Source organism: Accipiter gentilis, chromosome 23 (assembly GCF_929443795.1).
Source record: "Accipiter gentilis chromosome 23, bAccGen1.1, whole genome shotgun sequence".
NCBI lineage: Eukaryota > Metazoa > Chordata > Aves > Accipitriformes > Accipitridae > Astur > Astur gentilis.
The window spans coordinates 8,160,269-8,176,706 of NC_064902.1; the positions used below are offsets into that span (position 1 = coordinate 8,160,269).

Sequence of the window (16,438 nt, forward strand, 5' to 3'; positions counted from 1 at the left end):
AAAAAGATTTTTCCTACTGTGGTCATGGAGATAGAGCAGCCAGGCACCCTGGCTATACAGCAGTGCCTCTGGCCAGCCTCTGCTCAAGCCCATACCCAAAAATACACAAGCCTGTTTCCCCCAGCACTGCTCAGCCTGTCACCTAGCATGGGGATGGGACAGGGGATCTCACATGGAGTCACTTTATACGGGACTCCCCAGTCAGTGTGCAGCAGCCAGGGCTGCAGTATGACCCTCTTGCCCTTGCTTCCGCCATTACAGGCACACTGTCAACAACCGGCCACTCCACCAACTACGTGATTGCTGTGGAGATCCCTACAGACAAGCCACAGAAGCACTGGATCAAACGGGGCACAGCCTTGATCTGTGCCCTGGACTTCTAGCCAGAAAACCCACCCAGCCCAGGAAACTATCCCAGCTGAGGGCCTGAGCCAGGGCTTCTGCCATCCTGCACAGAGGCAGGCAGCACGCGCAGGCAGCAGGAGCTAAGCACTGACTGCCAGCAGCTCCTCACCCTCTCCTGCCCTCTGAGCTGTGTCAATAAATTGAGCTCGACTCCCCAGGCATCACGTTCACCTAGTGTTGTTCCAATCCCCACAATTACCTCAAGTTTCTAGCACCACAGGAGAACTGCCAGTGGGGAGAATGCGGCCCCAAGCAGGCATTCAGTGCCCCCAGCCACACACGTGCCCACCCCTCTCCCTTCCCTTAGACACCTCTCCCTTGGCTGGCTGTTACAGGATAGCTTTATTCCTTCAGACAGATCCATTATTTACAGCACTTGATATTAGACACAGCAAGAGACAGGATTTTCTTCCCTTCACGAATACCAAAAGAACAGTTTCATTCCCCAGTCAACATCTGTACAAATTTGCACATTTGCAAAATTCAGTCCTCTCCTGTGGCAGCTCCCCTCGGCCCAGCTGTGCCTCAGGACACCTCTGAGAGAGGTGCTGACCTCTGGCTTCTGAGATTTCTGCTGGGACAGGCAGAACACCATGAGGCGACAGGCGAGAGGCAGGCCAGGCCCGTGTGCTCTGGTAGGAAACAGGCTGCTGCCCACACCAGCAAGCTCTGGGCAGGAGCAGCAACTTTGGGCTCCCTCCACTGCTTCCGCCTGCCACTGCCATCCCCATCCCACCTTGAGCATTACAGCAACCACTCACCTCTCCCCACGCAGAAAGGCTTCACCAAGGGCACCAAGTGATTCCACATCCAGCATCCACCCCGGCGCCATGCCCAGCAGCACCGAGGCCACCCTATGAACTTGGTCTATTCATAATTCACGGGGCTTCTCTAAGGACTGGGCCTGGAGCAACCCTGTGTGAGCCACAGGCACTGCCAGGGCCACAGAGCTGGTCCCTAGGAGAGCAGCCATGGCAGCAAGGCCATAAGCCACCCCCCAGCACCACCATAGAGGGCTGGGCACAAGGCCCAGCTCCAGGGACAAGCCCACCCATCCTCACCCAGCAACAGGGCTGCCAAGGCCCACCGGGGAGCCTGGCTGTGCTGGCAGGGGTATTGCCATCCCCAGGGCAGGGCAAGGCAGGACCTGCCTGGCCACGCATCGGCCAGCTCTGGGAACTGGGCAGTGCCACGGGGGGTGGGTGCAGGAGAATTGGCTCTGTCCAGGAGCCACCTCGCTCAGCAACGGCCAAAGCGTGGGTCGAAACCAAAAATAAGTTTGGGGAAGGGAGGGAGAGGGATAGAAAACACAGACACGAAGGTCCTGGGGAAGCGCAGATCTGAAGGCCTGGACGCAGGAGGACACAAGCCCCAGCCAGCTGCGGCCAGCACAGCCTTGCATCAGCATCGCCGGCGTTCCCACAACGCCAGACCTGCCACCAGCCGGGTGGGCTCTTCCCCTCCTGCTGCAGTCCTCAGCCATGACACCGAGACACAGGCCCACGGTATCTGGGCACTGCCATGGCACAGTCAGGCAGCTGGGCACTCCAGCTTGCCTTCTGCTGCAGCTGCAGGGACTCCCCTCAAGACATGTTCCCGCCTTTCACAACTCGGGTTCAGAGGAAAACCCGATTTCTTCGTCCCCAGGCTCCACCTCAGCCAAGGGCTTGTCGCCATGGTCCCTCTTCCTTGGGCAAAGGGTAACATAGATCCAAGTGCCACTGCCCAAAGCCACAAAGCCCAGCTGCTGCTTCTCAGTCTTGACTCCCAGGCTACTGACGCTTGGCTTTATATGGGCGGGAGCGTTTCCGGCGGTCTGGCTTCCTCTGCTTGTGCAGACGGCCGATGCTGACTCCCTGCCGCCTGCGGACGGAGATGTTCTGCTCCACGAGGCTTGCCAGCATGCCTGCAGGGGGAGAGGCAGACAGACATGCCCTGTGCTGGAGTGCTGGTATTGCCTCTGCCAGAGCGCAGCCCTCCCTGTCTCACCCAAAACCCATTAGTGGGCTCCTCCTGGGACTATAAAATCAGAAGGACGTGGAGCGGAGACGTGCGGCTCCCCAGACTGAGTGCTACCTCGTGCCCCAGGCCGGGCAGAAACAGAGAGCAGGGCAGGGTGAGCTTCCCAGGCTCCCAGCAGCTGCTGTGCCATGCTCCACACAGCTCCCCCAGCTGAATCTGAACACCACGCTCTGTCCCCTTGGCCCCACAGCACAGCTCACCTTCCTGGGCCAGCATGGAGATGAAGGTACAGATGAACTCGTCGTAGTTGTGGGTTCTCCTCTGGTCATCGATCTACAAAGAGATGACAAATCCACAAGTAATCCACAAATGGGTGGCAGGGAGAAAGGAGAGCTCAAGGCTAACGGGACAAAGAACCAGCATGCCAGGCGCAGCCCGCAGGCCAAGAAGACCAGAGCAGAAAGGAACCCACCTCCCAGGCCAGTGCACAACTGGGACTATCTCCATCCCAGTTCAGATGCCAGCATTTTCCACAAAGGGCAGCTGGGAAGAGGCAAGGGTGGGCAGGGGAGGGATGCTGCCAGGCCTTGGGGCAGAGACTCCCCCCTTCCTCCTGTCAGTGCTGATGCTCAGCTGTGGCCCAGCTGCAGCACTCCATCACCCTCCTCAAGCTAGTCAGTGCTACCCAGGGGCTTCTGTCTGTCCTGGCGGGAGCTCTGCTACGTAGGAATGTTGGTAACAGGAAAGGGACCCTGAATGCTCCTCATTGCCATTCTCAACTGAACCACTCTCCCTCCACTTTGACATAAAGACACCCCAGACAGAAGCCTTCAGGGAGCTAAATCGGCAACGCAAACAAGCCACCGACAAACACACCTTGAATTTCTTCCTTTTCTCCACCTCCTCCTTCAGGCAGGCCTCGTAGTTCGCAATCTCTGCCTCCACGCACTTCAGCAGTGCCAGCAGCTCCTGCCAGGATCAAGCAGAGCAAATGTGAGCAGACGGACCCCTGCCCTGCAGCCCAGGAGCCAGTGGGGCGAGCTGGTGGGTGTTCCTCTCTGCGCTGGGAAAGGGAGGATTCATCAAAGCCAAAAACACTTCCCAGGGAGGTGGGGGGGGGGGGAGGGGAAGTTCATTGTAGGGAATTTCTGAGTCAGAGGATGATCAATCAGCCAGCACTACGGCCAGCCCCAGGCACATGTACCTGGTTCTCTGGGACAGGGGGAAGTATTGTGTGCATGCCTGAGAAACACCCCAGGGCCTGGTTCTTCTCAATAACAAAATTTGAAGACTTCCCTTTTGAGTAAAACAGTTTCTAGCAAACTCTCCTCCAGTGAGCCCTCAAAGTGCTTGTGCTGCCTGAGCCTGGTCCTGTCTTTCACTGGACGGCACAGACAGGCAGTAAAGTTACCAGCAGGCCGGGATTTGGGGGTGCAGGGTCCCACCAGCCTCTGGCCCAAAGGAGAGAACGGCACTCCGAACATCTCTGCCGTGGGAGACAGCGGCCCTGCCCACTGCCAAGGCAAATGTTCCCGAGATGACGCAAGGCACAAAACCTGCACTGCCCAGTGCCTCAAGGCATGGCTGCGGCGACACGCGAGCGGGACAGCGTGCACATGCGGTTCGGTCACTGCCAGCGCTGCTGCGTCTCTGGGTGAGCGCAGGGAGCTCCACGTTCCCAGGGCTGTCGCAGCACAAAACTCACCTTGGGAGAATACTTTTCCCCCCCAGGGTGATCACTGGTCCTGCCAAGTCCCACCTTCTCTTTGCTGTCACTGGCCTCACTGCCCTCCTTCTCGTCCAGTTTGATTGCAACCGGGGCCTCTTCACCGGGTTTGATGGAAGGGGGGGAGCTTTTCCCCCCATCTGCGCACACGGGAAAGAAGCGTTAGGAGCCATCGCAAAGGATCGGTATCCACTCCCAAAATCAAAGGACACCATCTCGTCACTGCAGGGAAGATGCCACCCTCCAAAAGCTGGCAGGCACCTACCTGCAACAGCCAGTGGGCAGAACACGCCATCCTCTGTGAGGTGCAGCAGCCCGGTGCTGATAATCGGCCCCAGGTCCCTGACGGCCCGGTTGTAGCGCATGCAGTCGACGCGCAGCAGGCCATCCTCCTCGCCAAAGAGCACCTTGGAGATGTGGGAGGTGACTGGGCTAGAGGGGCGGGTGGGGTTGGCCGAGCGGATGGGAGAGCGCAGCGGGGAGTTGAAGGCACTGCCAATCTCGGAGGCGGTGTCCGTGCTCTCGTTGCTGGGGGTGGGAGAGGGCTGGGAGTGGGTGACCACGGCCACGGCGGCGCCCCCGCCACTTGTCTTGATGGACAGAGGAATGGAAAGATCCTTTTGAGATTCCTTCAGCTTCTCAGCCAGGACGTTGATGGTGTTGGGCTGGAGGACGGAGAGCTGGCCATCCGCAGCCCCTGCCATGTGCTCTTGCTTTACCTGCCCTTTCCTTTTGTACCTGCCCAGGAAGACAGCAGGGAAGGTGAGTAGCTGGCGGAAGGAGGTGGGGGCCCAGCACAGGCGCTGTCAGCTCCGCACTCAGCACTCCAGGCTGTCTGCTGGGATGAAGCAAGACTTGAAACATTCCTAGGTCACCCCCATTGCCACCAGCTTCTCTGGCAGCACCCCACCCCCACTGAATCGCTCAGCTGCAGGTAGCCCTACACAGCCGGGGAGCACAGGGTGCTGTTTACCCCTGCTCTTCTTCCAGAAGCCCCAAAAGCAGCCTCGCGGTGACCCCACCTTCCTGACCTTCGCACCAGTCCAAGCACACCAACACTGTCACCATGAGCTGACCTGGCAATCGGCACTGGGGAGCTGAGATTCCCCAAAGCCTGCTGCCAACACACAGTTACACTCAGGGCAGCCAAAACTCAGGGTTGATTGCGAAGAGCTACAGAAGACCTCCACAAAATCCAGCGAGTGAACAGTAAAATAGCAGAAGAGAACAGCCCTAATTGCACACACAGGTGCAGGCTCTAACACAGCCAACAGCGCCCAGGAAAGAGATCTGGAAATCACCACTGGCAGTTCTACAAACATCAGCTCCCTGCCACCCACCCTCAGCTCAAGACGTCACCTGATGGCCGAGCTGGTGTTGCGAACTTCCTCCTCATCATCATCATCGTAGTCATCCTCATCGTCCGAGTACTGCTGGTGCTGCCGGACTGGGACTCGGCTGCGACCCACTCCTGCTGCAAGGTCTTCCTCCTCCTGCAAAACACCATTGCTTATGGGCTGCTGGCAGCGGGGCAAGGAGGAAGAGCCCAGCAGACACCTCCTCTGTCCGGCTGAGCACCAGGGCTTGCCCCTTTTGAGAGTAGACAGGGGCCTCTTCCATATGCTTCCTCAGTTGACCCATATTAATGCTAACCTCTTTTGCCAGGTCAGTCTTTATTTACCATCTCACCTTCCAGCCTGGGTTAGTGCAAGGGTAGGCAGGCTGCAAGGCAGGGGAAGGACTTACACCAACTGACAGCCATAGTCCCACAGAGGTGAGGGACTGGAGGCAAAAAGCTCAGCTCGAGTCAGGCACACTGCTGGCCTGGAGCTCCAGCCTACCTGCATGGGGGATTTGGCGTAGTTGTGATTATCCAGGAAGGCTGGCAACCTCTGCACGATGGGGTTGGGGTTTGCTGGCGGTGCCCCGTTGATACTGCTCGCTGACGTCTTTGCCACCGTTTTGGATTTGTTGGGTGGGCTCTGCGTGGCTGCAGGGTGGCCCTGGCTGGCGGGCTCGTCGGTGCCATCTGCCATACAAGCACAGCACAGCCTTTTATAACCCGCACTGTCACTTTTTACTAAATGGCCTCTGCCACCCCTTGCCCACCCCATGTAGCAGAAGAGCTCCACCAGTCCATCCCACCCACTTCCCATTCCACTTCCAGCTGTCGCCAGTGTCCCCAAGCTTAAGTCCTCCTATATTCAAGCTCCGCGTCACTCCCAACACTTCTCCCAGGTACAGAGGCATCTACCACACCCCAGCACAGCACGCATGGAGCTAGGCTTGGAGAAAAGAAAGTGAAGCTGACTATGAAACTGCCTCAAGATCCAGGACAGCCAGCTGTTGTCACCAGCCTGTGCTCGCCCCACAGCACGCCAGGCTGGCTGGCTGGCAACACCACTGGTACGGGATTCTACCTGGATGGGTGCTCTCTGGAGTCACAGTCTTGCTGCTGGGCGGCTTTGTCTCTTCAGGAGGCTGAGACTCCTGAGACTTCTGCGTCTGGATCAGCTCAGGCTGAGTTACTCGGATAAGCTTGAAGGCAAATGACAGAAAGTGAGTGCTGGAGTGGGGTGACCCAAACCACATCCCTCCCATTTGAGCACTGCAGAAGAACTCATGAGGGTGAGCCAACTGCCAAACACGCACATGCACAATCAACTGACAATGCCATGGATAACCTCCCAGGTGAGCAACAAAAGGCCAAGCAGCAAGGCTGGTTATCTCCTCTTCCCAGAAGACACTTCCCAAGGCCAAAAAAACCCACAAAATCCAGGGCCCCACAGTACAGGGAGATGCCCTGGAAACAGAACTATTCCCACCCCAGGCTCACACTCCTTCAGGGCTTGGGCTGTCCTACCTGCTGCAAGGCCTCCAGCACAGTCTGGCGGTTCATCTTCAGGATGTGCAGTTTGGACTCATACTTCATCCTCCGATCAGGCACCACCGCCATCAGGTTGAAGCGGATGTCGTGGTACGGCTCCCTGCAGGCACAGCAGACGTCAGCAGCAAGCTGGCGGTGGAAAGCCCGTCCCCCAGCAAGCACAGTTAGCAGGCTGGCAGCCATGCCCTGCACACCTCCTGCGGGCTCTTCCCAGGCAGCGCCTCCCCAGCCCTGGCATTTAACACCAACACACAGGAGGCTTTTCCCCCAAAACCAAGTCAACCTCACACTGGCTGAAGAAGCAGAGCAAGGTTGCTTCAGCCACAACACAGAACACCCTTCAGAGAGTCACAGGTTGGTTGAGGTGGGAAAGGACCTGGGAGGTCACCTGCTCCAACCCCCCTGTTCCAGCAGGGTCACCCAGAGCTCATTCCTAGGACAACATCCAGGTGTCTTTTGAGAATCTCCAAGGATGAAGACTCCACAACCTGTCTGGGCAACCTATGCCAGCGCTTGGTCACCCTCACACCCAAGCATCCAAGAGGCCCAACTCAGGACCAGAAGCACCATTCCTTCTCCTACGGACTCGAGCTAAAAGGGACCTAATCTGGCCACTCTTATCCTGTGCAGCCATTTGCAAGGACTCTGCATCGCACACAGAGTGCAGCTTCTCTGCATGCTCTGAAGGCAGGCAAATTGCAAGCAAGAGAAGGCAAGGAAGCAGTGCACCTGCACCTCTCCCCCAGCAATATTCTTCACCTCCACTTCCACAACTTCTCGCACAGAGACCACAGTAGAAATAATCCATGGAAAAACAGCGAGGGGCCAGTGCTTGCACCATGGCCTGGGACATTACCCTGCAGTGGCCAGGCCGATGCGTTCCATGATTACTCTCCTGGCTTTGTCCGTCCATTCCTCATCGTCAGCCCATGGCCCTGTGATAACAAGACACAGCTGGACTTAGCAAAGCAGGCCAAGGCTCCTGCTTCAGACTCACAGAACGGATCCTGCCATCCCCATGACAGGCAATCTCATGGCTCCCTTACATACCAGGTAGCAAGTCAAGAAGGGGCCCAGGAGGCAGAAGGACCACACTGTCAGCCTATACATGGCACCCCCTGCCTCTGCCTTCCGAATGGAAAACGTGAGCTATCTGCAGGGCAGAAAGGTGAATTTTGAACCCCACAGACCACAAGTGATGCACAGGCTTGGGGTCACAAAATCCAAAGAAATCCCAGCTCCTCCTGAAATCCACCTGCCGCTGGTGCCATGCTTAAGTAAGCCAGGTACCTGAACTGAGTACCTTGCCAAAGGGCCTGACAGACAGAAGCAAAGTCTAAATAAGTGATAAATAAGCAATAAATAACCGTCTGAAAGACAGAACTGAGTGGTCTAGTTGTAAGAGGAGGAAGTAACCTGAGCAGCCTGCTGGGATCTGCATTGGGACCTTATGCCTCAACACACAGTGGTTACTTGGCACAAGGAGAGGGTAAGGAGGAGATAAATTCTGCTTGTGATACTGAGTTATTGCAAAGCTGCAGAAGGACCTCGTGACCCTGAGCAACTGGGGAAGAAAATGGCAAGGCTGGAAAAAGCAATGCAATGCATTTAGAAATAACTGCCTTCTAGAAACAGTCCCCAGTGCATAGGCTCCAAAATGAGCTATCAAAACTCAGAACAAATCTGGGATACATTGGAGCGATTCTCCACAAAAATCGGCTAACGATTAGTGGCAATGAAAAATAATACATACATTTGGACATATGAGGGTGTCTATTCAACTGTGTCAACAGGTAGGGACAGGTGGGTTCTTACCATGGTCAATGGGATAGACCTTCAGCCCATCCAGCTCAAACAGCCGTCCCTTGATGGGGACATAACTGACAAAATGAAAAGCCTCCATGGTTCGCACAGCGCTGATACCATTCTGTTTTTCCGGCAAGTGCCGTGGCTCCGGCCTGCGAGGGCAAGAGAGGTGAGACGTCAGTGGAGAGTCTGCCTCCTCCAGGGGAAGTGAGATGCGAGAGACCCCCTCACTCACCTGGCATGGCTGTTATGGGCCTTGGCGAGCTCTGGCGCGTTGCCAATGGCATAGCCTTTACTCTGCAGCGAAGAGCAAGAGAGGTAAACAACTGAGAAATGACAGGAGACAAACAAAATGTTTCACCCACCGGCTCCCCACTCCCTCCCCTCCATCCATACACAGGACTGGGAGAGCAACTTTCAGGCATACCCTCTGCTCTGCTGAGTTTTAGGTAAAACCCGAGATGAAAAAAACCACACAATTCCTGCTACAGAAATTACAGTTAGAGAGAAACACAGACTTTAAGATGGGTCTGAAGGTAAGAGAGAGAGAGGACTTTTGATCACAGACTTAGAGAATGCACCTGGGATAGGGAGTAACATGACAGAAGGCTCAGAGCTGAGCAAGGCAAAGTAGGAAGATGAGAGAGAAAAAGCAATACTGATACAGCGTGTAGCCACGAAGGGCTGGAAAGAAGCCAGCTCATTAAAGCATCATCCTGAGAGGGGAGCGACAGGCAGATTCACATGCACCACAAGTGCACAGCCCTACAGACCCCTGTCCCTACCTCAGGGCTAAATCCTTTGGTGAAATCCTTCATGCGGCTCAACGTAGGGCCCAGGTCAACATTGTTGCAGTTCAGGAGGACGCTCAGCAGGGCATGGGTGGCACAGGAATTGGGGATCAGCTGGAGGGGGATACAAGGACCAGCTTAACCAGCAGGAACAAGGCAATCCTTCAACAACCCCTCAGAGGCGACAATAATCAATTGAAAAGTATTGACACGAGAAACACTCGTGAGAGCAGCGACTTGACCTCGGCTCTCAAAGGAAGGGAGGAGGTCAGTCTCGTTTAGCGAGTCACACTATGCCCTCATGAGTATCTGCTCACAGCACAGGCCACAGACAGGCTCACAGCCCTCACTGGACTCCCTCCAACCTGGAGCTCAGGGCAGAGACTCCCAGGAAAGAGAAAGTGCCCTCAGGACCAGCAAGAGCAGTACAGCCTCTCAATACTATGTTGCTTCCCTGAGGTGTCACATGAGACAACCCCCCCCCCCTTTCACCTCGCCTCCAGCCTACCTGGTGAGCAAAGAACATGTTATTAACGATGTCATCATCGATCACCGACGTCTCATCCACCAGGGTAGAGACCTTCCGGCGTGATCTGCGCTCCTCAATCCACTTGAACAGGAAGATGAACCCATACACAGGGCTGCAAAGAGAAATCAGCAGCTGCATCATTTTGGATGGACCACACCAGTGGGGCTGCTCTGCCCAGCACCAGAAACCTTCTGTTTCAAACCACAGGCAGAGCAAAGACAGAGAGGAAAACCAGAACCACCAGCCCCATCTTTCTGGAAGTGACCATCCCTGCCACAAGTTCCCCCAGCCCCACATTACCAAGGATACTCTCCTGCGCTGATGCTCTGGGCTCAGACAACAATCAGGCTTGAAACCTTGGGATTTGACAGGTCTTATGATGCTCAAGACAGAGAAGCAGGAGGTGAAGTTCACCTCTGGACACTGACCAACCTGCAGAATAGCACCTGACCACCAAACAACCCCTCCTAATACACATTGTATTTGTTTTCAAGAGGAGTTCAGACAATGGCTTTTAAAAAAGAGACAGCCTCAAAGTCATTTCAAAGCACTGAGACAGGGAGAAAGCCCATACTGCGAGCACACTGGTTGGCACTGCGCCTCTCCATGGGGAAAGGGAGATGAATCTCTTGAAGTTATGTTCCCCACCTGCCCCACGAGTTCTTTCTCAAGGCACAACATTGCCCATCTGCCCCAAACCAGATGAAGCACTCCTGGTTGATCACTTAAAACGCTGACCTCCATGACCAAAGAGCTCACATGGGCTCTTCTGAGTGCCTGGTGATGAGTTCCCAGGCCCACTGATGCATTCTGCTTAGTAAAACTCATACTTTCAAGCCTGTGACTTACCCTTGGCATTTGCTCTGCAGATCATAAATCTCTTCAACCTGCACTCCCTTGACCCCTGCAAACAAAGGGCAGAAGCTGGTGTAAAGCCTACCAGAAAAGCCATGGGGTAATGTCAAGCACGAAACTGACTTCCCAGGAAGGTTTCTTACACTCACCAAAATCTTCAACCAGGAGTGTGAAGAGACCTGGAAAGGAACAAAACCAACAGGTTACTTCTGCCTGAAGAGAGCAGAGAGGAAACCTGCTGCCACCAGCCCCCAAAGGTCCCATGTGGTCCCAGGCCAAGGCGCAGCCAGAGAAACCACTGCAGAGCGGCACTAGGATCATGCTGACTCCCCAGCAGCAGAGCTGTTGAGCCTTGGCTCGCTACAGAGGTGCTCTGGCTCCCTTCAGCCCTCCATCCCCATTCATTATCATCTTCCTCAAGAGGACCTGAACCAACCCTCTCCTGTTGGAGCCAGATGAAGCTGGACCCACCTTCAGCATCCTGACCCGCTGCAGATGACCTGCCAAGAAGTAAATCCCCACCATGAACAGCAGCAGGGAGTGCCTAAATGACATGCATGCCTCTAACTGGAGGGAAACATGGCTGACTAGATCACAGGATATTTTAGAAGATAACTTATGTTCTTGTTAGTGAAAGACAGCCAGTGAAGGGAAAGCCAGCTCACAGCAACAGGGCTGTGGGCAAGTCCGAGGGCCACAAGGCTCATCTTCATCTCCCTCTCCCCTGGGGGACCAAATCCAAGAGCCTGTCTCCAGTGACCACAAAATTCCCATTACAGAAGGACATAACCAGGAATAGACAATGGCAAAGAGACCAAAGGATTATTAGACATCAGTGACTGAGCAGCAGCTTCCACTACAATGCTGTAGCAAAGGCAGTCAGCCCAATTTTCAGGCAGTCCCCCTGCACATGGAGTTAGCAAGCTCGAGACTGGAATAATAAATCTGCTTCTTTTGCTCCCATATAAAGGCTGCTGAAAGCCTGGGAGGAAGTCCAGGGAATAGCAATAAGAAGGATTCAATCCTGAGAAACATCCCTGTAAGCAACGGATTTAAGGAACCCAATGTAAGTGGCTCAGTCAAGAAGGGAAGAGCCCAAGGGGTTTCCACACCAAAGATAAAATGACTAAAACAGGGAGGAAACTTCTGGGAGCAAAAAGTCTTCATTAATTTAGCAGAAAATATCGTGTTTCTTACAAAATTATCAGTGGGAAGAAACACGCTATGCAAGTAACATGCTTCGAACCAGTGGCAGCCTCCTTGACCTGCAACACCGTTATACCAAACCCTGGCACCTTTCTGACAGAGATGTTTTTTCTCAAAATACTTGACACCATGGAGGGCTGTGTCATACAGGCGACATCTACAGAGGCTTCAGGCAGCACAGCAGCCTCCCTGCCTTCTTTACAGCAACCCCCTTAGGACAAGCAGTCCTTGCAGACCATAAGGGTCTTCAGATGCTCATTACAGCCATGGTTCTTGTTCCCTCTTTAGATGGCGTCCATTATGGAAGCGGAAGTCACAGCGGTTTACAGGTAGAGTCTCTCAACTGTAAAAGCTTCTGCAAAAGTCAAAAGCCTCACTTGCTCTCCAATTTCAACAGTTACAGTCTACTGACCACAGCAAAACTCATGTGACATGAGAAGACATGAACCGTATCACAAGCTCTACCTCGCAGCAGGTGAAGATTTGCATCAGAGCAAGGCCTTGCAAACACAAACAACTACAAATGCTGAAAGCAGTGCTGCTCCCACAGGTACCACCAGAAAGAGAAGACCAAGCAGGACTCCCAAGCTTGCTGTGGCTCAGCCTGAAGCATCCCACAACTCCACAGCAGCTTCAGGACCGTGAGTCAGACCAGCAGGGCTGCACCAAAGAAGATGTGAAGTCAGCCGTCGCATGTTTTCCTCCCATCTGATCAACATCACCAGGGATTGAGAGAGGATGAAGCCAAACTTCTCTGAGCACACCGTGAAAAGACAAGAAGTGACTGGAACAAGCTGCAGCAAGAGAAATTCTGACTACACATCCGGAAAAAAAACAATTCTTCGTTGCCAACGTGGTCAGCCCTGGGACCGGGGCTCAGAAATCTCCTTGAACATATTGAAATTCAACTGGAGGTGGCCACAAGCAATCTGAACTACCTTTGAAATTAGCTCTGCTTTGGGCCAAAGACTTCCAGGGGTCCCTTCCAACCACGGTTTTTCTCCGATTCATTTCAGTATTTCATATTACCTCAACATCCACGAAAGGTATAGTCCTACTGCTGTGATCAATCCTGGAACATCTGAAACCCCCATTCCAAATTATTTGGGTCAGCTGGAGGAAACATTCTGGTGTCCACAAGCACATGCAACACTACACCAACAGCCTGGAGGTTCCCAAGGCTCCCCTCTCTGCCCAGCAACTGTGAGAGACAGCCCAAATCTGGGTCTACTGACCCTTCCTGACCAGTAAAGCACCAAGAGCTTTCAGTCCCAAGCCCCGTGGTGAGGGCCGGGCAGTTTATGGGGTGTGCTGAAGGCTGAGAGCAGCGCACGGGTCATTCCTAACCACTTTTCCAGCTCCCACCTCTGCATTCAGATCTCCACACATCCAAAGGAGCACAGCTGTGGCGTGCTGAGAGCCCACCTCTGCCCAGACAGATTATCTTCCAAGCAAATAACCTTCCCTCCCAGGTGTGAGAATCCAAACCATGTCCCACCTTTGGCATTGTCATGGTGAAGAAGAAGAGGGAGGATGGAAACGATTTTGGCAATTCCCGAGAACCAGTACAACGAGGATAAAGAGCAGCAAAACCTGGGGTGACTGCGAGTCAGAATCCTTCACTGAGTGCAGGAAGACGAGTATAATGCCAGGGGTCCAATTTCCTCACCCACAGCCTTAAAAATACACCAGCATATCCTAAAGACGAGCTCTCAGCCTCCCAGAGGACAACCCCACATCGCACTACAGCAACTCAGAGACATTAAAACAATGCTCAGCCAATGCTCCAGCCGACGCCAGCTTTGGCCCTCAAATCTTCACCCACACAACAAACTCCACCACAGAAACCATCTTCTCCAACATAGCGGGAAGGGGACGCCCATGACTGTCCTGTTCGCAGCTGCTCAGGTGCCATACCAGGCTTTTCAGCACCTTTCCTGGGCCACGTGGGGGAGAGGGTTTGATCCACCCGCTCAGCTGCAAAGCGATGACAGTAACTGCCAAGCACAGGACGGAGATGCCACCCTCACATGCTCCTGCGTGATACAGGTTGTCCTCAAGTGCCCGTGAAGCTCTGGGGCAATCGCCAGTCAGAGCTGTTTCTATAGCAAGGGGCACCCCATATGCACGCCTCTCCCCTGTATTTCAGCACTATTTCAGGGTGTATTTGCAAACAACAGGAATGCTTCATGCTACGCCCTTGTGGCATTTCAGATGTGTTCCACAGAGACCCCTGGGTTTATCAGATCACACACACACACACACACAGAGGTGTCTGGGGCACCTCAGACCCCGTGTACAAGAGCTACCAGAGCCCAGGTCCCACTCTGAGCCTCCACAATGCTCCCGCAGCCCTGTTCACCCCATCCCTGCCCTCACCCTGCACCCCTATAACCGGCCTCCTGACATCCCCTTTTCTGTCTGCACCATAACCTCTCCCTAACCCCCCCACGGGCTATGTCCCATACACAGCAACCCTGCACAGCCCCCCTTCCCCCCAGGACCCACACCACAGCTGCCCCACACACCCCTAACACCCTCGCCTGCCCTTCTGACCCTTCGCCCGCGCCCCCAGGCACCCCCTTGGCCCCCTTAGCAGCTCTCCCTCCCCAGCCCTCGTTCCCGCCACCCCTATCCCCCCTCACCCCCCCACTCTAGGCCTGCGCCCCGTAACCCTGCCTACGCACCCCCCCCTCCCCAGCTTCACCTATACACCCCCGGCCTGTCCCTCAGAGCCCCTCGGCCCAGGCCCCACCCCCGGACTGTCCCTCAGAGCCGCCCCCCGCCCCGGTCCCGGCCCCGCCGCTCACCGGGGTCGCTCTCCAGCTCCAGCCAGCCCTTATTCATCTTCCCGCGGGCCGGGCCGCACCGCCATGTCCGGCCCCGCCACCCGCCCCGACTCCGGGCCCCGCCGCCGCCGCCGCCGCCGCCGTCGTCGTCCTCGTCGTGGTCGCCCGCCCCCGTGCGTCATCGCCGCGCGACGCCGCGTGACGCCAGCGCGCGCCGCGCCACATAGGTCCCGAGGAGAGGAAGAAAGGGGGGGGGGGGGGGGGGATGATGGCGGCGGCGGAGGAGAGGCCCGGGAGGGCGCTGGGGGTCGGAGCCTCTCCCTGCTCCGCCCCGGGAGCTTCGTCCTCCGGAATCGGAGGGCAGCCGGCACTGCAGGCCGGGTCTGGGGCTCGGGGCTCGCTCGGGACTCGGGACTCGACAGCCTGGGCCGCCCCGTGAGGCCTGTGGTGAGGGGCCTGCGCCTGGGCCTGGGCCTGGGCCTGTCATCAGGTGCTGGGCCGCCCTGTGTTGAGGCGTGAGGGCTCCCGGTGAGGCTGGAGCCAGCGGTACCGGCCCTGACCCTGCTAGCAGCTCCACTTAGGCCGCCTCGGAGGCTGGAAGGCTCCAAGGGCGAGCAGGCGCCCCTGCGCTGCGCTTCCTTAGGAAATAGGCTAAAAATAGGAGCCGGATCCGTGGCTGTGCCCGTCCCCTCACCACAGCTTTGTTCTGAGGCTGCTCCCAGGCACGCCCTGTCCCCCAGCGCTCCCCTCGCTCTGTCCTGCCCTGGGGACAGGGCTCGGCTGGCAGCACCAAGGGCCAGGTATGGCTCGTTCCCCTCATGCAGAGGAGATGGGGGGGCAACACCACTGTACCTGCCCATCAAAGTTGTCTCCTTCTGCCCCCCCCCCAGGGTGGGTGAGGATGTATTTGTGTTCATTCAGCCCCTAGAAATTTATAGTGTCCCAGGATACCTCTGTTGGCTGGTTATCATGAGAGACACGGCTGGAACGTGAGCCGTGCAGAGCCCCTGACGAAAGCCCTTCTCCAGCCTTACCGATGTAAACCTACTCAGGAGGGCCAGGCTCAGCCACTGCAGAGTCTTATGGAGATTTACCAGGAGGGGGAGACCCTTTCAGGGACTGGTTTCTTCTGGTCTTTGTTCCCACTCAGTTTGAAACGTTGCTGGCCCCGGTGTCACCTCCAGCCTCTGCCACAGCTTACCTCAGGACCAGGTCCTGCACGCAGCAGAGGCCCCACGACCCCCTCTCGCTGCCTCCCCAGGGATGGGCAGCCCAGCCTCTGCTCTGCTGAGCACAGGGGGTTGCTCAGAGCCAACAGGGCGCAGACGTTTCAGCGGTGTGGCTCATTGCAAGCACTTCAGAGCCGTTAAATCCAGGCCCTGAGGAATCAGACTTCTGTCTCTTATTTCTGGCTTTACAGCCATGTCCCTCCTTGTCTATACTTGCTGCTTATCGTTCTCCTGTGCCCCCCAGTCCTGCAAT

The 16,438-nt window shown here is 55.8% G+C and overlaps 1 protein-coding gene across 2 annotated transcripts; it reads right to left on the reverse strand.

Annotated features, from left to right (window-relative positions):
* Positions 1 to 728: 728 nt before the first annotated feature.
* Positions 729 to 15,116, reverse strand: BAP1 (BRCA1 associated protein 1). 2 transcript variants are annotated; one of them, XM_049826520.1, is made up of 17 exons: positions 14,978 to 15,116; positions 11,111 to 11,140; positions 10,956 to 11,010; positions 10,086 to 10,218; positions 9,572 to 9,691; positions 9,022 to 9,083; positions 8,796 to 8,938; positions 7,837 to 7,915; positions 6,957 to 7,080; positions 6,514 to 6,631; positions 5,935 to 6,122; positions 5,453 to 5,586; positions 4,359 to 4,831; positions 4,127 to 4,233; positions 3,244 to 3,336; positions 2,628 to 2,700; positions 729 to 2,311 (listed from the first exon to the last, which is right to left on the reverse strand). In XM_049826520.1, the coding sequence occupies exons 1-17, from the start codon at positions 15,012 to 15,014 to the stop codon at positions 2,178 to 2,180; spliced, it is 2,103 nt and encodes a 700-aa protein (XP_049682477.1). In that variant the 5' UTR covers positions 15,015 to 15,116; the 3' UTR covers positions 729 to 2,177. The 2 variants fall into 2 exon arrangements, with proteins under 2 accessions (XP_049682477.1, XP_049682476.1); XM_049826519.1 differs by having other exon boundaries at positions 4,073 to 4,233.
* Between the last annotated feature and the right edge of the window lie 1,322 nt (positions 15,117 to 16,438).

What these genes read in the sequence shown, in the direction of transcription:
- BAP1 (XM_049826519.1), bottom strand. Translation starts at nt 15,014, where the DNA reads ATGAATAAGGGCTGGCTGGAGCTGGAGAGCGACCCCG. An exon ending in GCCCATAACAGCCATGCCAG is followed by an intron (nt 8,939 to 9,021) that starts GTGAGTGAGGGG and finishes TTGCCCTCGCAG; the next exon opens with GCCGGAGCCACGGCACTTGC. An exon ending in CTCCATGCTGGCCCAGGAAG is followed by an intron (nt 2,312 to 2,627) that starts GTGAGCTGTGCT and finishes CTCCCCCTGCAG; the next exon opens with GCATGCTGGCAAGCCTCGTG.